Source organism: Hemicordylus capensis, chromosome 2 (assembly GCF_027244095.1).
Source record: "Hemicordylus capensis ecotype Gifberg chromosome 2, rHemCap1.1.pri, whole genome shotgun sequence".
NCBI lineage: Eukaryota > Metazoa > Chordata > Lepidosauria > Squamata > Cordylidae > Hemicordylus > Hemicordylus capensis.
The window spans coordinates 56,849,909-56,867,452 of NC_069658.1; the positions used below are offsets into that span (position 1 = coordinate 56,849,909).

General features: G+C 44.3%; 1 protein-coding gene and 1 non-coding gene across 2 annotated transcripts; both read left to right on the forward strand.

The window, feature by feature from the left end:
• The first annotated feature begins 212 nt into the window (after positions 1-212).
• On the forward strand, positions 213-4,173 carry LOC128341773 (cytochrome c oxidase subunit 7C, mitochondrial). Its single transcript, XM_053288297.1, has 3 exons — positions 213-372; positions 2,056-2,186; positions 4,045-4,173. Exons 1-2 carry the CDS (start codon positions 298-300, stop codon positions 2,170-2,172), a joined length of 192 nt encoding a protein of 63 aa, XP_053144272.1. The 5' UTR covers positions 213-297; the 3' UTR covers positions 2,173-2,186; positions 4,045-4,173.
• Positions 1,129-1,190, forward strand: LOC128348418 (small nucleolar RNA Z39). The gene has a single exon (XR_008318141.1). It is a non-coding gene; the product is annotated as a small nucleolar RNA Z39 (small nucleolar RNA).
• Positions 4,174-17,544: the final 13,371 nt, after the last annotated feature.

The window sequence follows — 17,544 nt, forward strand, 5'->3', positions numbered from 1 at the left end:
CACATGACTGGCCTTAGATACCCTTCCATTCAACTAGCAGGCACTCACTTTGCGTTGGATCCCCTTTAACTGTGTTAAACGGAGAGCTCGCCTCCGCAACTTGAAGGTCTCTCCCTTTACTCTGGTGCCTTTCCTATCTCCCTGCGTGGGGAATCGCACAGCCCGGAAACTACGACTCCCATGATTCCGCAGCGCCCATCTCCTCCTCGGCCGCCGTACTTTCTCCCATAATGCTGCTGCGTTCCTCCTTCTTCCAAGGTCGTGTGGGGAAACGCAGTTCCAGCATCTTACGGCGCCATGTTCGGTGCCACCATCCGCCGCTTCACCACTTCAGCCGTGCGCCGTGCGCACTATGAAGAGGGACCGGGAAAGGTAGGCTTCTGCGGGGGGAAGGAGGAGGAGGACCCGCGCCCCCTGTGGCTCCACCCGCGGGCCCTTGGCCTGTAGCAGGCCGTTCTCCCCCGGGCAGTGGAGATTTGGGCCGTCCGCGCTGGGCGTCTCTGTGTGGCTGCCTTTCCGGTTGGCTCCGAGGCCTGCCTTGAGCGCGGTCGTATTCCTCTCCCCTTGCGCTTCATGCAGCTGCTCGGGGTTTGGTGCTCCACGTAGCTGTTCTTGCCTCCTCGCAGGGAGCTACGCTGCAGTGTCGCCATATTCTCTCCCTCTCAGGGCTTCGCCTGGAGGCTGCTGCTGCGAACGGGCTGGGGTGCCAGGACGCCCCCTGGAAGCACGTGAAATCCAGGGCGGGAGTAGCCAGAGACGGCCAGGGTGCCATTCGGGAGTGGGGGCTTTTCTTTGTTGCAGGATGTGGCTCCTAGAAATGCAGCAAGCGGACTGGGATGGAAAGAACTCTGGCGCGGGTCCCCAGTGGCTTAATCGCGCTGACTCGGATACTCCAGTACCGTAGCACAGACTAGGTTTGGCAGGCCTTATAGTTTCAAAATGGAATTGTCACCTGGGGCTGTGAGAAATGCAAACTCCGTGCCTTTCTGGGCGTGCAAGACCTTTATTGTGCAGCTCTCTGGATCTGGCTGCGGTGTTTGAGCTTGGCTGTCCAGTCTTCTGTCTCAGTGTTGTCATGCCCTGACGGTACAAAATGCCTTTTCTCCCTTCGTGACTCTGCTTCCAGTGGTACAAATGATGAAAACATAACAGTATGAATCATGATGATACTGTAAACGCTTTCTGATGTACTTGATATTCTATCTTGTGGCTTTGGTTCCAAAAGAAGTTACCTGAAGATCAGTTGAGAGCAGGGCGGGAGGAGTGCAGCAACAGGCAATACTGTCATGAGAATTAACTTAAAGGAAATGGATGCATACTCCTTAGAGTCAGGCTAATGTCCTAGTTGAATGAGCCCTGGTTCAAATTACACATGAAGTCATACGTGTAAAGTTTGAACAACATTCCTATGCTTAGGTGTTATCAATATTTAACAAATACACCAAGACTGATAGTTCTTAAATGGTTGCATAAAGGTTTATATTTCAGTGCTAGGGCTTTTGCTGACTAGCTCTATTCATGTTTGTCTGTTAACATAGTATTGCTGCACAGGCCTTAACAAACTTTTTTGGATCTAGGAGTCAGATAATGGACACAACAAAACTACCAGACTTAGTAGTGGACATTTTAGAGGGGAAGGATAAATTGACTAATCTTTATGCCTTTCACAAATAACATGCTCAGATCAGAAACAGTGCTTCCTGGAACAAATATAGGTTATATTAAATAACTACTTCTGAATATCCTAGTGTAGGCACCATGTTTAAATTTCTAGTTGCTGTGACTCCCTGGTACCTGAGACTTGTTGAGCCCTGCTGTAACAAGCTAGAGTGCTGGACTAGGACCAGGGAGACCTGAGTTCAAATCCCCATTCAGCCATGATATTAGCTGGGTGACTCTGGGCCAGTCACTTCTCTCTCTCAGCCTAACCTACTTCACAGGGTTGTTGTGAGGAGAGCCCTAAATATGTAGTACACCGCTCTGGGCTCCTTGGAGGAAGAGTGGGATATAAAATGCAGAATAATAATAATCATGTTAACATCCTTGTCTCTCCAGAACATCCCTTTTTCTGTGGAAAATAAATGGCGATTACTGGGATTGATGGTAGTCTTCTTTGGAAGTGGGTTTATTTTGCCCTTTGTGGTAGTAAGACACCAGCTGTTGAAGAAGTGAACATGCTGTAACAGGTAACTGCTGTATATTGTTTAACTGTTTGAATCTGGCTTGTAGAAAACAATTTCAAATTACCGTTGTTTACAGTAGATAACTTGAATTGTCATGGAAACAGAACAGTAATACTTCATCTTGCTTAATACTAAGTTGGAATTGCTAATCAGACACTTTTATATTTCAGCATCTCTGTAAATATTTAGAATCTATATGTAAACACATATAGACCAAGTACAGGAATAAATTGGCTTTAGTCAAGATTTTGGCTGTCTTGCCTGTTTTAATACCATGTTCAAATTAATATTCCACATCAAGCTAGATCCTAAAACTCGATACACCAGTAAAATTCTACAAACCTTGTCAATTTTACAGCAGCATGGTCTCTGACCTAGAGTTGTGTTGCCTTTGCAGACTTAAAATATTGGCAATAGTTCCATCTGCTGCATCTCAAATAGCTACATTAACATAAAGACATTGTGAGAGAAAATTGAATAAAATGATAGAACCAACAGCTTGATCTAAAAGTTGAAACCGGTATGCTCAAGAGGGAACATTAGTTGTTATATCAATGCTATATTTTAAAAGGCAGTATTAACTGGTTGCTGCTAGTGGTGTGCACAAACTGATTTTTGTGGTTTGAATTCAAACTAGACTGCTGGTCCTGTCCATTCAAACCAGATAGACAGTCTAAGTGGCTACATTTGCCAAGGGTAATCCAGTAAGGACTCCCTTTTACAAGCAAAGGGAAATCCTGCCTTTAAAAGGCTTCTAAGGGTGGCAAGAAGGCAAAGTAGGTGCTTACCGATAGCAATCTCTGATGGTAGTGGCTCCTCAAGACACTGCCGTCCACCCCAGCGGTGCAGTTCCAGCCTCCACAGATGCGCAGAGGTTGGAATCGGGCTACTGGGGGATTGCCAGGGTCTCATTGAGCCACCGCCAGAGGATCGGTTAGCGCCTACTTTGCCCTTTTGCTGCCCTTAGAAGCCTTTTAAAGGCAAGATTCCCCTTTACAAGCATAGCCCCTGGAACCGTCTAACTGGTCTGCAACAGACCGGACTCAGTTTTGTTTGATTGTGGATCAGCCTGCCTCTCCCAGAGGCTGGTTCGGTTTATGATTGAACTGTTGAACTGGCCCACTTCATTGCTGACCAGTTCGTACACACCCCTAGTTGCTGCTACTGCTACATTATTGAATTAAAATTGCTTGCAGATCCTCACTTCCCAAGTGTTTAAAAGTGGGGCAGTGTTGGTCTTCTGCCATACAAAGGATCAGGTAGCATTATGAAACTGAGCTGCCTTACATGCTAAGCTAACTTTTCTCCAAAAGCATTTTACAAATGAGTAATATAGTTCCATATTACAAAGCAGTTAAGAACAGTACTTGGGTTTAAGCTAGTAAAAATAATTCTGATTCAAGTTGTACTATGGACTTCCTGTGGCTGTATCTGAGAAAAGCTGTGTGCTTGCTGTAATTAGCCAGGGTTCTAGCATGAAAACTGCAAGATGTAAATGCAGTATGAGAAATACTATCCTATATTTTGACAATGGTAGTAGTAAATTACTAACAAAGACAATAACTTGCTAATATTTATGAAAACATCAAAGTCAGTCTTGCATAATAAAATGTGGGTATTCAAAGTTTATTATGGCTCAGTCTAGAAGGCTTTGGTTTGTACTACTTGCACACTGAATTGTCTGCCTCAAATTTCAGTGTTTGGTTTAAATACTAATACATGGGCCTAGTATGTGAGAACTAAGGCTTCTGGGTAGCCTTATCAACTTGAGTGGATCAGATTATTATAAAATTGTGTATTTTTAAGACTGTACTCATAAAAGGGCTTTTTGTCTCAGATTTTCCTATACTTTTTCTTTCAGATTAAATGAAGAAATTGTCCTAGAGAGAACTTTCCTTTCCATGGAAGAATTATGAAAAGGAAACTAGGGAAGAACTAAAACTAACCACACTGGATGTGTTTGTAAATAAAAGTTAAATATGAAAATGCAGTGTATGTGGAACTCAATTATTTCCCAAAGTTCTTACTATATTAGTCTATAAAGCAAAAGACTCTGGCAGTCTTACAGGAATTAGCTACATTGATGGCTAGTTTCTTAATTGGATACACTATAATCTACTTACAAGTTACAGCCTCATTCACATGCATGAGGATTTGGACAAATGTAGATGGAGACTGGTTAATGTTTGTTTACTCTAGTAAAAAGACTTGATGTGCTAAATACAACTAAGAGATTGGATGCAAACTAAATTTATACAGAATCATTCAAAAATTGTTAGGTATCTTTATCAGGAAGAAGTTGTTTTTCACTGCTGATCAATATAAGATTGATTTTGCTCTCGTCTTTATACACGTGATAGTTCTACAATAGTGAATTGATTGGAGGATGCTGAATGAGGTGATCATGGATTTGTGGACCTCCTAGGGCTAATGCACTGTGATTACCATATTTCTGTGCATAGTACCTGTGGGTTGTCTATCTTTTTTTTTTTCCAAAATGGAGAAGAGCAAGAACTTAAAGAGGTTCAGCCTTTATAGCAAGACACAAACACAGACTGTTCTTTTTCTCTCCTGACCTCCTCTGTCACCCCCACAAGCAAGACAGTATTCCTCCTGCTTGCCACCACAGAAGAAGGTATGGAGAGTAGTTGGGTGTGGGTTTTCCACTTGACTTACAAAAAGGATGCTAGTGAACCGTGGGCTTTAGGCAGATGTGAGCTGCTGTGGGTGGGGTGTGTGTGTATGTATAGATGAGCCTTTGTCACTGACTTACAACTGAGTGTTTGAGGTCATGGACATGAAAGGTGTTCATGTGGTGGTTCCTGAACAGAGGCAAATGTTCTGTCATCTTGCAGTCATTGAGTAATATGTGTGGGTAAACTTACCATAAGTGATGTTATGTGGAGGAGGTAAATGGCAAAAATACAAACCCATTTCTTTAATAAACCAATCATTTCTAGGAATTACTGGTGTTTAAAGCAAAGGCTGGAGCCATATCTTGGGTGGATTTGGCACATACTCCAGTGGTGTCTCCATGTGAATACCTTTTCACTTTTGCCTTCACAATTACGGAGTTGGTATTTCTATAGGGAATAGTGAAACTTTTCATTTGGTACGGTATTTCATTTGGTACGGTATTTGTGCGGTTCTAATGTGCATTTCATCTTTGACAGCCTGGGGTCGCCCAGTCCTAACTTACAGGAATCTCCTGGGAAAGTGCAATTTGTCTCCACAGAGCTGTACTGCTTTTCTCTGCTGTGTCTTTTTAAATGTGTACCCAGAGCCTTCAGATGGGGCAGTTTTATATAAATGTAATAAATAAAATAGGGTTAGCTTAGTCCTGATGAAAGTTTGTCAATCGTGGCAGACTTCTGTTTATCCAAGAATAAGCCTAGACAGTCGCGGGAAACAGCAATATAGACACAATATGTGCTCTAGGCCAGTGGTTCTCAACCAGTGGTATGTGTACCACCAGTGGGATGCAGAAGTAGTCTAGGGTGGGGTGCAGGGTTTTCCTAGAGCGTCCCCTTCTGTGTACGGGAGAAAGGATGGGGTTTTCCTGTGCAGACATGCGCTCTGTCCTGCCCCTTGATGTCTCGGAGACTACTGGAGGGGCGTGGCTTGAGGAAGTGACTTCAGCCAAGCAGCTCCTGCAACTGCAGCAGAAGAGTGAAGGCTGGCGAGGCAGCTGGTGGCAAATTCATTCCCGGGTCTAGTTGCTGAAAGGAAACGCTGGGAGGTCAACAGACTGCTGCTCTGGACATGGCAGTCATGATGGTTGCCTCTGATGGTCCTGCTGGGACAGTGGGCAAGGTGGGTGCAGCATGGGCTCCTGCTCCTAGTGCAGCAGTGGCAGCTTAAAGGCAAATCCCTTTGTACAGTGACCCCACAGCAGCCCTCTTCTGTTCTGCCAGATAGTCTTTAAGTGCTTGCTTGACATTTCTGGGGGTGAAAGGAGGGATAGAGGTACTGGGAACTGAGAAGGTGTACTGGGTACAGTGTTGGGTTTGAGAGGCTCTGGGTTCAAATTATTTATTCGATTTATATACCACCCTTCCAAAAATGGCTCAGGGTGGTTTACATCTTGCTTGTACTTTTTGAGTAAACATCCCACTATCTCGCAGCCTATCCTTGCTACAGTGTTTGTGAGGACAAAATGGAATAGCCTTCTGCAGGCTGCTTGAGCATCCTGGTGTGAAAGTGATACAAGCGTGGAAAATGAACAGTAAGCCACATGGGTATAAAGCAGCTTGCTGCATTTGGGCTCCCAGACTGGAGTGAACCTGTGTTTGTGGCATGTCAAAAGCCAAATGTATTGGGAGCAAATTTTGCTCACTTGTTTTCCTGCAGCTGTCATCACTCATGTTTGTCTGAATAAATCCCAAGACATTTTGTGAGAGATTGCCTAATGTCCAGCTCTTCCACCTATTTCCCTGTGGTTCTGTATCTAATTATATGAGGGATGTTTGTGATTTAGGATAGTCAAATAACATTAGGAAGGTGAAAGGGTTAAACTTTCACTTTCTCCACCTACTAATAAAATTATAGATGGTCTTTTAAAGCCATAGCAATAAAACTTACTCCCAACAATATTGCTGCAATTTTTTGTCCTTAAAACTTAGCATAAATAAAAGGAGCCATCTTATTTATTTACTTATGTATATCTATGTAAACTGCTATGAACTTCTGTTGAAAAGCAGTATTAATTTAAATATTCATCCTATTCGTATCTTGTGTGTCAAGGGGACTAGAGTCTACATCCAAATGCTTGCTCTTTCAGTAGCTTTGAAAGGCAGTAACCTTGTTCTTGATAGAACTGTGGCGAATGAACAAACATGAAGAGGGAACCTAAGCACGTTCATTTGAATGTTTGGAGACTACAACAACATGCATGTGTATGCATAGAGTTCTCTTCATGCAGTCGGAAACCCTGCTGTTCCAAGGTTCCTAAAATGGGTGGAGAGAGTCCTATGTGCAAACAGTAGCATGTGTGTAACCTACATTATACTGAATGTGTAGTCTAGGTGTGGGGTCTGCTTCTTCTTTGCCTCAAGTTCATTCGCTGTGGTTATGTCTTGAATAGAACTGAAATCTGTTGGGGTTAGGTCATGCTTTATGCAGCAAATGAGTGTACACATGTGTGAATTGGAGAGCCGGTCTTGTGGTAGCAAGCATGACTTGTCCCCATAGCTAAGCAGGGTCTGCCCTGGTTGCATATGAAAGGGAGACTTGATGTGTGAGCACTGCAAGATATTCCCCTCCGGGGATGAAGCCGCTCTGGGAAGAGCAGAAGGTTTCAAGTTCCCTCCCTGGCTTCTCCAAGATCGGACAAGATTTATTTATTTTTTAAATAGGACAAGATTTTTTTTATTCAACTAACAAACTACCAAAACATACAGTACGTTGCCAAAGCACAATTATATACAAAGTGGTTGGTTGTACATGATATATCTACAAAGATTTACACACAATGATTTGGAAACCCACAAGGTTATGAAGTATATGCAGGTAGTACTATAACTCGGGGGTGGGGGATTTCAAGGCACATCAGGTAATCAGGGGCGTTACATCTAACGTCCATTTCCACAATTTGTCCCATTGCTGTTTAGAAGAGATACTCTTGTCTTTTTGCACATAACCATACAAACTTTTCCAGAAGAGATTTACTGTCCCATCTGCATGAACCTCTTGGTCGCATCTTCCCTCCCTATTCCTATGCAGGAGCATTGCATAAATGACATACAGGTTTACTAACCTGATTACGAGGAGGGGAACATTCCAATTCCCTAGTATGAGGGCACCCGTTCTGTCCCGTTTCCTTGAAGGTTTCTTTCTGGGACCTCGAAAAGAGGTTCTATCGCTCAAACCCAAGGTTAGTTCTTCCCAAGTCTGTTTTTCCAAATCAGGCCACTCTTAACAGCTTGCTTACTCCCTGCCACACTCTTTTGGCTACAACACACTCTCTTAAGAAATGTGAGTGGGTTTCTCTGAATGTTTAACCTAACTCACTAGCTTTCTGTTTGCAGGTGATTTTAGGGCACTCTTGCTGGTCCTCTGGGAGCCATGGCTTAGCTGCATTAAGTGGTAGTACTTGATGGTATAAGCACCACCTTGTTTCCCATCAATGGAAAGGGACTTTTTTCTCCTTAAAGAGAGCGATAGGGTCATTGGGTTACAACAAGTACTGTGAAGTGCGGTGTTTGTAGCATTTACGTTCTAAATCAGGTTTTAAGAAACCCACTTCTAGAATCCCTCCATAAATTGTTTTCCTTAGCTGCTTAACTGAGGAGGATCCTTTAAATAGATCCGGTTCAACTTTCCATTTTTTAAGTGTGAATAACAAATCTCTCAAGTAGTCTGGGTGTTCTCTTTTTAATACTTGTGTGATATTACCATTGAAAGATCCTTTCCCCCACCATGTTATGCCCCATGCTGACTTGCGCCAATGCAGAGCAAAAAGCGAGACCCAGGTTTTTTTTGCAGGAGGTTGGACATATTATGGACATTCATGAAAATCCAGTTTCCAAAATTGAAGGACATGAATTCAGTTACAAAATAGGGTTGCAGGGCAGGTAGGCCTCCCCGCTCAACCTCCTTAAATGCTACCGCACGGGCCAAAGGGAAGGATGCTGTGTGCCATACTAGACAGAAGATCTGGCTTTCAACTAGGGCTGAGAGAGATTCCTGCCTGCAACGTTGGAGAAGCCGCTGCCAGACTGTGAAGAAAATACTGAGCTAGATAGACCAATGGTCCTACTCAGTATATGGCAGTTTCCTATGTTCCTATGAATTGGCCCTCGGTTACATTGACTCATCTGTAAAATAATATTAATTACCAGAGTCTTTATAATCATTACAAGTGTTAAGAGTGATTTATAAGCAAATTGTTCTGGCATAGGTCACACTGGAATACTGACGCCAGAAGCATAATTTTTTAATCATAAGCAGTTGTATGTACTGACAGGGTGTTCTTAAACATAAGATGGTTTCATGCAGTATTACTAAAATGAGATGATATCCAAGAAGGTTAAATGACTTTGATTGTCTAACATGCAAAAGGATAACTGACATATAATGGGGCTTCCTCAGAGTGAGTTGGTGAGATCATTCAGCTTGATGATGCTTGGACATTAAACCCATTAGGTAAAAAGACCATTGTTTTCAGCCAGGCTTAGGTGAGGATTAAAGGTCTCTTTTCCAGAGACGGCATTTTCCCCACTGCCAGTTAGGGATGTGCGAACGTTTTCGGCGTTGAACCAGTTTGGTTCGACTGTTAGGGGTTGAACACCCCCCACTCCGGTTTACAATTTTTTTCTTAATTTTTTAAAATTATACTTAACCCCTCTGGGGGAGTTGTTTGAGGTGGCGGAGGGGTCCGCGGAGGTTCCCCCTCCCCTCCTGGCCTCCCTTATGCCATAATTCAGCTGCTCAGCCGCTTGTTGGCCTTTCCCCCTCAGCCCGGTGGCCATTTTGGAGGCTGCAATGCCTGCACAATGGGCCTCTGCATGGCCTGGGATGATTTGTTTCTGGGTCCAATTCAAGGTCTGGTTCTGACCTTTTAAAGCACTAACATTTTGGGCCCTGGATATCTGAAGGAGTGCCTGCTTCCAAGGGTTTCTGCCCACTTGTCAAGATCATTGGAGAGGGCTCTGCTCTGCGTGCCGCTGGTGAGTGAGGCTCAGTTGTAGAGTTGTAGACCCTGGGACAGGGCCTTCTCAGTCATTGCCCCCAGGCTTTGGAACGCCCCCCCAGCTGGCATCCTCTTCTCAGTCTCCATAACAGTTCTTAGGAAACAAAGACATGGCTCTTCACACTGTCTTTTGAATGAAAATATTGTTTTTGCTGCTGCTGCTGCTGCTTTTGTATTTTTATGCATCATTTTAATGGGTTTTTAAATTTTCAGAGATATTTTTATATTTATATTATCTGCACAGTTGTATTTTCATTACGCATTGTTTTAATTATATTGTAAACTGCTTTGAGATTTTTTTTAATAATGAAAAGTGGTATATAAATCAAATAAATAAATAAACTTCGCGTTCAGTCTTTATGTTGGGGAGAATGGCGACCTGTCTTGCTGAGTTGCCAGGAGAGTGCACACATGATCAATATTGTTACCTTGAACCTTCAGGAGAGGGTATCCTAGATATCAAAATAAATACAAGTGAATGAACAAATGGTATTGGGTTAGGGTCTTTCCTATGCTGACTGGAAAGATGCCAGTTTGAGAACAACTAATGATCTGTGCAAGCACCTAGCTAAATGAATCATTTTGGCTGCTGTGTGGGTACATGGCTCGAATTCTACTTATTTATTATTTTTATCACTTGCAATGGATGTTGATTCTGAAAAACTTCTCATATCATCCTGATGGAACTAGAGCATAATAAGTCAGTAAGGAACGACCTTTTCCCAGAACAGCATTTTCCTGCTTATGGCTTCCCAAATATTGATAAAGTTAGCTGAGAACAACACAAGCTGCCAGATACATCATACTGAAATGATGGTTAATGTGCGCTGCAAGGTAGCTGCTTTACTCTTGGCGAATAAGCTTTATCGGTCGTAATTGTTTGTGCATTCCTGAAAATGCCAAGAAAATCAAACATCTGTCATGCCAGATGAAGGAACACAACTCATTTACCTTACTTAGCACTCCACTCATCCTTGAAAAGGTCACTTGGACATGAACAAGCTATAGATGGTTAACCAGCGTCTAGTAAATGACAGTCTGTATCTCCCGAAGTGTATAGATTGAACTGGTATTGATGTGCTTGGTCACCTTCAAGGGACATATTTTGTTAATTTCTTTTTATTTGAAATACAGGAGGATGCCTGTATTTTTTCCTTTAGCAATGCCTAATAGCTTTCCAAAAATATAAAGTGCACAGTGTTCAAAACAGCTCTATCCTATCATTTTTTTCTCAGAAGCAAGTCCAACTGGGTGTAACAGGGCTTACTCCCAGATTGCCGTGCACAGTATTTCAGCCCGATAATTTTAAGTTGCCTAGATCCTTCTAAAACTGCATGTCCACTTTGACTGTCAAAATAAATTAAAAAAAGAGGAACATCTTAATTTTTTAAAAAAACAAAACTTCCACACTCCCTGTCAAAGTTAGAGCTGCACTATCGCTGAAGACCCACCTGTTTTAGTCAGGCTTGTAGCTGAACTTTAAATTTGATCATCTGTTTTTGTGATCAGCAGTTATGATTTTATACTGTTTTCATTGTCTATCAATATTGACCACTTGTAAACTGCCATGGCATTCGTTTCTTGATGGTATATAAATGTGCTAAATAAATAAAATGATTCAAAAGATCTCACACACACACACACACACACACACATCCATTAAAACACTTTTTTTTTTTTTTTGCAGAAAGGCTTTTATCAGACAAAAGGACATCCTTCACACAGCACATCGAATTTGCTGCTGCAAGATGTGATGACCACTAGCTAAGATGACTAAAGTGGATTGGAAAAATTCAAGAAACAAATCCGTCAGTGCTTACTACTCTTGATGAATATATGACGCCAGGAGTGTAGGGAGGCTGGCGGCGGCCTGTGCATGGCTGCCGCAGCAGCCCCCTGGCCTTGCCCCCTGCATCTGATGTCAGACACGAAGGATGTGGTCTTCCTCCCAAATGGGGCCCCGGGGCCCCGTTTGGAAGGGAGACTGGCCTGCGCTGCGTTAAAGGCCGGGAGAGGCGTTCCGGCCACGCTGCCAATGCAGCGTGGGCCAATCTCTCTCCTAAACTGGGCCACTCGGCCCTGTCTGGGAGGGAGATGTATCAGTCCTGCTGTGTTGGAAGCGAGACCAGGAGCAGCTCTCCCTGCCTTTAAGGCAGGGAGAGTCACTCATGCTGCGCTGCCAATGCAGCGTGGGCCAATTTAGGCTCCAAATAGGGCTGCGCAGCCCCCTTTGGGACCAAAATAATGCCCTTGCATTATTTGGGGGGCATGTCTGGGGCCACACTCGTGGGGGGCATGTCTGGGGCCACACTCGTGGCCCCTGATTGTGGCGGACCGGGTTCTTTGAACCCGGTCACCCAAAAGTGGCTCTGCCCCTGTATGATGCTAACACCAGATTCTGAGGCAGAATGCCAATTGCAGAGAAGCAAACAGTGGTAGAGGTGGTATGTCTTCATCCCCTGATTGTGGGCTTCCCAGAGACATCTGGTCAGCCACATGGGAAACAGGATGCGGGAGCAGATACTAGGCCTTGGTCTGATCCATCAGAGTTCTTATGTTCTTAAGGCACAACACTGTAGACAACCTGGTGCAATTGCTAAAAGGATTAGGGTTTGAAGCATCATCCATCTGTTGATCTGTGTTCATTTATTTAAAATCTTTCCTTCTCTTTTATCCACGTGACTTACAAGAGATCTTCAGAATAAAGCCACATTAAAGTCTAGTAGCAGGAGCAGAAATAATGTTGTTTCCGCATGATGCCGAGTTTATTCAGTCAGAATTTCCATTCCTCATACTTAGTCTTGTGCAGATAATATTTGGTGTCATGCTTCAGCCTCTCCCTTCCAAGCACAACTCCTGCTGAGGACCTCTGGGGTAAAGGAGTGGGACTGAACAGTTGGAACTGAAAAAGTCTGGATCCCAAGAAAATGGTGGTGATGATCTTAGGCCTCTAGTCATCTGCCTAAGAAAATCTGGGCTCTAATTTATTGTGAATGAGTGGTGTGGTGTTGCGATGTCAATATTCTCCTACCAAAGGAAAAAAAGCTCTTTTTTTAAAAAAAAGCCTAGTTAGGAACAAAATATTATGGTGTAGGGCTGTGCACACAAGAGGTTGGATCTTCTAGATTCCCCAAACCAGAAAAAATGGGGTTGGAGTCGTGTTGGATTTGACCCAACATTCACTCAATATTTTTTCGGCTCCTGCCCCTTCCCTTCCCCCACTGGCTTGTCCCCGCCCCTCTCCTTTCCACTGCAATGCACATAATCCTCTCCTTTATAATCAAGGTTTAAGTAGTAGCTCATGGTTGTAGGACACTTGGGTGGGTTACCATATAAACTTTTTCTAACTGCAGTTGAAGTATATAGAATGTTCTCCTAATAAACCAGATGTCCAGGAGACAGCCTTCAGCAAGACTTGTTAATGACCAGGTTTTATTTGGACTGTGGCACGAGTCTCTAGATAGCTGCTGGCATAACTCATGTTCGTTTTTCTGTCATCCCAAATGCACAATTTCAACCACTGGCCTGCTTAGAGTCGCTGGAAAGCCAAAGTATTTTTGTAACCTCCAGGAATATGTGGGACATGAATGTCACATAATGGCAATTTCTTCTTAATCCCTAATATGTGTAAGGTCATTTTAGATGTCAGGTGGCTGGTTATTTTATAATTCTGTGCTACATAAATGTTTTTACAATGTCCACTGAGACTTTTCTGGTGTGCACACCAAACTGCTTTAGAATTGCAAGTAAGAATAATAATTATACCTGATTAAACAGAACTTTTGTCATCCCCACAGACTTCCAAAATATTTTACATGCTGTGTATTTGATTCATTAGTTACCAAGGCCAGAATGTGCAATTTGAACCTTTCTTGGGACATTTTTGAACTTCAGTAATTTGACAGAACATTCATCCGTTAACTTCTACAGACCTTTGATAGTCTGGCAGCGGGAGGAAGAAGTTTTGCTTAAAATAAATGCCAACTATAGGTTGGACCTAGCTCTAGTCAGTGAGTCACTTCTAGTAAATGGTGGTGTGGATGTGAATCCACCTTCCTATTTGTATCAAAATGTGCATCAAGCCAGCTCACTAGAATACAGATGAACATCGTCGTGTAGATGGAGACTTGCTTTCAGGTGCACAACTAGAAAGCAATGCACACAGACAACTGCTTACATCTGCAGATTTCACTTGCAGACTGGGTATTTTTCTTTAATAACATTTTGTATTGGGGGAGGGGCTCAACTTGCCAGCTTGCAAATGCACACAAAATTAGACAGTCTGTAGAACCCGCCCCCCGACCCCATGAAGAATGTATACAGATCAGATTTGTACAACTTAGGAAGCTAGGTATGTAGAAAGCTGCCTTTTACTGAATCATACCTTTGGTCCATCTAGCTCAGCATTGTCTGTTCTGGTCACCTTTGGATATAATGCCAAACTGGAGGCCACTGTGGTAGAGGTTCGATTTTGTGGTCATCCAAATGCATGAGACTGTGGTTTTGTCACCCAGCTGACCCAAGGTTTTTGACCCAAAACTATAATCTGAACCTTCAGTTTGTAGTGAGTTTCACTGCTGGAACCTCAGGTTTGAAAGTGAGATTGTGTCGTCTGAATTCTTCCACTGTCATAACCTGGGTTTTGTACTGTGGCCACTCCCCAAAACATAAACAGACCAGACATGTGTCAGTTCTATGCCTGCTGCACTTCTTGCTGGATACCTCTCCCATCTGTTGCCCCACCCTCCACAAGCTCCGCACTCCTCCTGCTGTTGCCTGGCAACAGGGATGCCACGTTGCCACATTTCAAGTTTCAATGCATGTAAAGTGAGAGGACCACATTGGGGGAAGGCCTCTTTCCACTGTGTCTCATAGTCTCCCTTTTGTCAATCTGCACAAAAAGGATAGGAGGACAAGATAGGCACATCAGGAGAGATCTCCAGCAATAAAGGGCTGTAGAAGTATGTGCAGTGTACAGACTAATGGATTCCTGGTGACACCAGGAACTGGGCAACTCAGTTGTTTCCCAACAAAAATCACATATGCCAGAAGAGTGATACCATGTGGCTTAGCTGAAATACCACTTTGCACTGTCTCTTGTCTCAAAGACAGTGGAGGACACAGAGGGCTAGAGGGTCAAGACATTGGTCATCCTTCTCTACTGCTCTGATACTATCCCTTTGGATGTAGATTGCTACTCCTAGGGACTAACTAACTTCCTTCCTGCTTTGCAGTTTCTCTCTCCCTTCTCTTCCTGTTCCTTCTACCTTGCAACATGCAAGCTCCTCTTCCCTGCACGATGTGTGCAGAGATGCAGAATCCATCTGCATCCAGCTAGCTAGCTAGATTAGAGATCCTAGCTCCTCACTTTCCTATCTAGAATGGAGTTCTCTAATAAATGAGATATATATTGATTTAAAACTAGGAACTGGCTCCAAGTTACTTTACTCTTAGAATACATGCATGTCTAACCAAATTCCGCTGTGTTGTGCCTCTGTGCACTCTGCTATAATGAAAAAGGGATTCTCTTACCAGAGAGAATTCCCAACATGTGCTGACCCACTGCAGAAACCTATGGAAACCATCCTGTTGTCCGTCATATAAAGAAAGAGACAACAGGTATCCCCACAGATCTCCTGTCCGTATCTCATTTTCTTGTGTTACTTGGGCAACCTGCAATGCACACCTTGGCACATTGCCTGGCATGCAGGACTTTTCATTGCAGTTTCTATACAATATGTTTTGACAGCTTTGATCTGGGGAAAGAGAGGGGGGGGCACATGTGAGAGGAAGTTTTTAATTAATAACACACTTGAGCCAGTGTGGCTGCCCAGCAAGGCATCCTTTCTAAGGTGTAGTGTGTGGAGTCTGGCTGGTCAGCAGGGCATTGATTCCCTTGGATGCCTGGACAGTGCCTGTATTATTAAAGTTCCTTGAATATTTAAGTTCCTACTGTTGCTTCTGCCAACTGTATAGAGTGGTCCCCTAAACCCTGCATCTATATCTATGTGTATCCAAATGTTCAGCCTTGGCCTCCCAGCTTGGAGGTGCCCCAGCCTGATGTAGCACCATGCAAAGGAAAGTCTATCCTCAAAGGGATAACCCAAAGTTTGGGTTTAAAGATAGCCCCTAGAAGTCTTAAGTTCTGTTCTATTTTTTTGTACAAGTTTGATGGGAGAAGGGGCAATACCCCTTGGATGCAAGCATGCAGTCACGGCCATTCCTCATGAGAAGACCCATCATGGGTTAAACCTGGATGATGTTTGGACAGGGACAGGCTCAAAAGCCCAGTGTGATGACAGAACATGGAATAGATATATGCTCCGTTCTCCCAAGAACCACACTCTCATGAGAATGACAGGCCACAGAGATACCCACATGGGCCAGAGGGCTGTTGCCACCCAGCCCAGTTGCTGGGCCGGGCAGCAACACCTTTCCCGGTCCTGCCACTCTGCAGGAATCCAAGCCTCACCTATGACAGTCTAGTCCCCCCACAACACATCCCCATGGTTTGGTTTGGTTTTGGCCTGCACAGCCACCTGGCTTGCTCTAAGGTGTGGGTGCCCTGCTCCTAATCTGGGATGCCCCGTGGTGGTCGATTTACATACAATGCTATGCCAGACCCAGCCCAGGACATTTGAATGTGGTCTATGATCTATCCCTGGTGTTTCCCTGCTCTTCCCACCTGAGACCTCCCCAGAGACCCCACCAGACACATGGAGAAGCCCAGATTCCTCGGGAGTCTGAAATGGTTGAGTAGAAATGGGAAAGTACAAATTCCATTAAGAAGAAATATCGGGGTGGAGGCACATTAGAGGAGGGCCCTAGAGTTGGATGACCTACCTCATGAGAGTGTAGTCCAATGGAGACCCAAAACCTCTGGAGCACTGGTCCTCTGCAGTGGATTGGCCCTCTCACGAGAGGGCTAATCCCCAGCCAGCAAGCCAACGCAGGGGCAGGAGCGTGTTGTGTCTTCCTGGACTGCTTGGCCCGGGTCTACCATTCCAAAAGTATCCTTTGTCACAGTGGACCAAATCCCAGGATCCTTTGCCCATCCTCATATACATGTTCCCTCCTAAGAAGCCATCATGACCCCTTCCAGGAGTAACAGGTAACTAGTGCCCCTCTGCATCCCTCGATACCAGTAGTCATGTTTGTGTGAGACTGTATGGCTGTAGGGTCCTTGCAGGGGCAGTGGTGCAAGTGGTGTGAGGAATGGGTTTAAATGCCCTTTCCCTGCTGAGGGTGGCTGATTGATGCCAAAAGGGCACGATCGCACTGGGCATGCTCCATTGAAGATTGTGGCCAATGATAGCTGCTCTTCTGATGTCCTAACGCCTTGCCTACAGTCTGGCGATGCGAGCACTACAGAGCTTGCTGGAGTGTGGCCTTGGCAGATCAGGAAGAGAGGGGGGATTCTCTGCCCACAAGCCAGAGACTGTGAGGCCACAGCTCAAACATCATCTGTGAGATGATTCCCAGGCTCACAGACTACCCACAGGTTCGTCTACCCAAGGTTTTGCACTACGTCTGATGGTGGTCTCTGACTGGCAGCAGTTTCAGGCAGGAGTCTTTCCCAGCCTGGAGGTGCCAGGGATTGAATTTGGGACTTTTTGCATGCAAAGCAGATGCTCTGCAACTGAGCGATGGCTCCATCCCCACTTCTGATCC

Coding starts and splice junctions, on each gene's coding strand:
- LOC128341773 (XM_053288297.1), top strand. CDS start 298: ATGTTCGGTGCCACCATCCGCCGCTTCACCACTTCAGCCGTGCGCCGT. Junction 373..2,055: donor ATGAAGAGGGACCGGGAAAG/GTAGGCTTCTGC, acceptor TTGTCTCTCCAG/AACATCCCTTTTTCTGTGGA.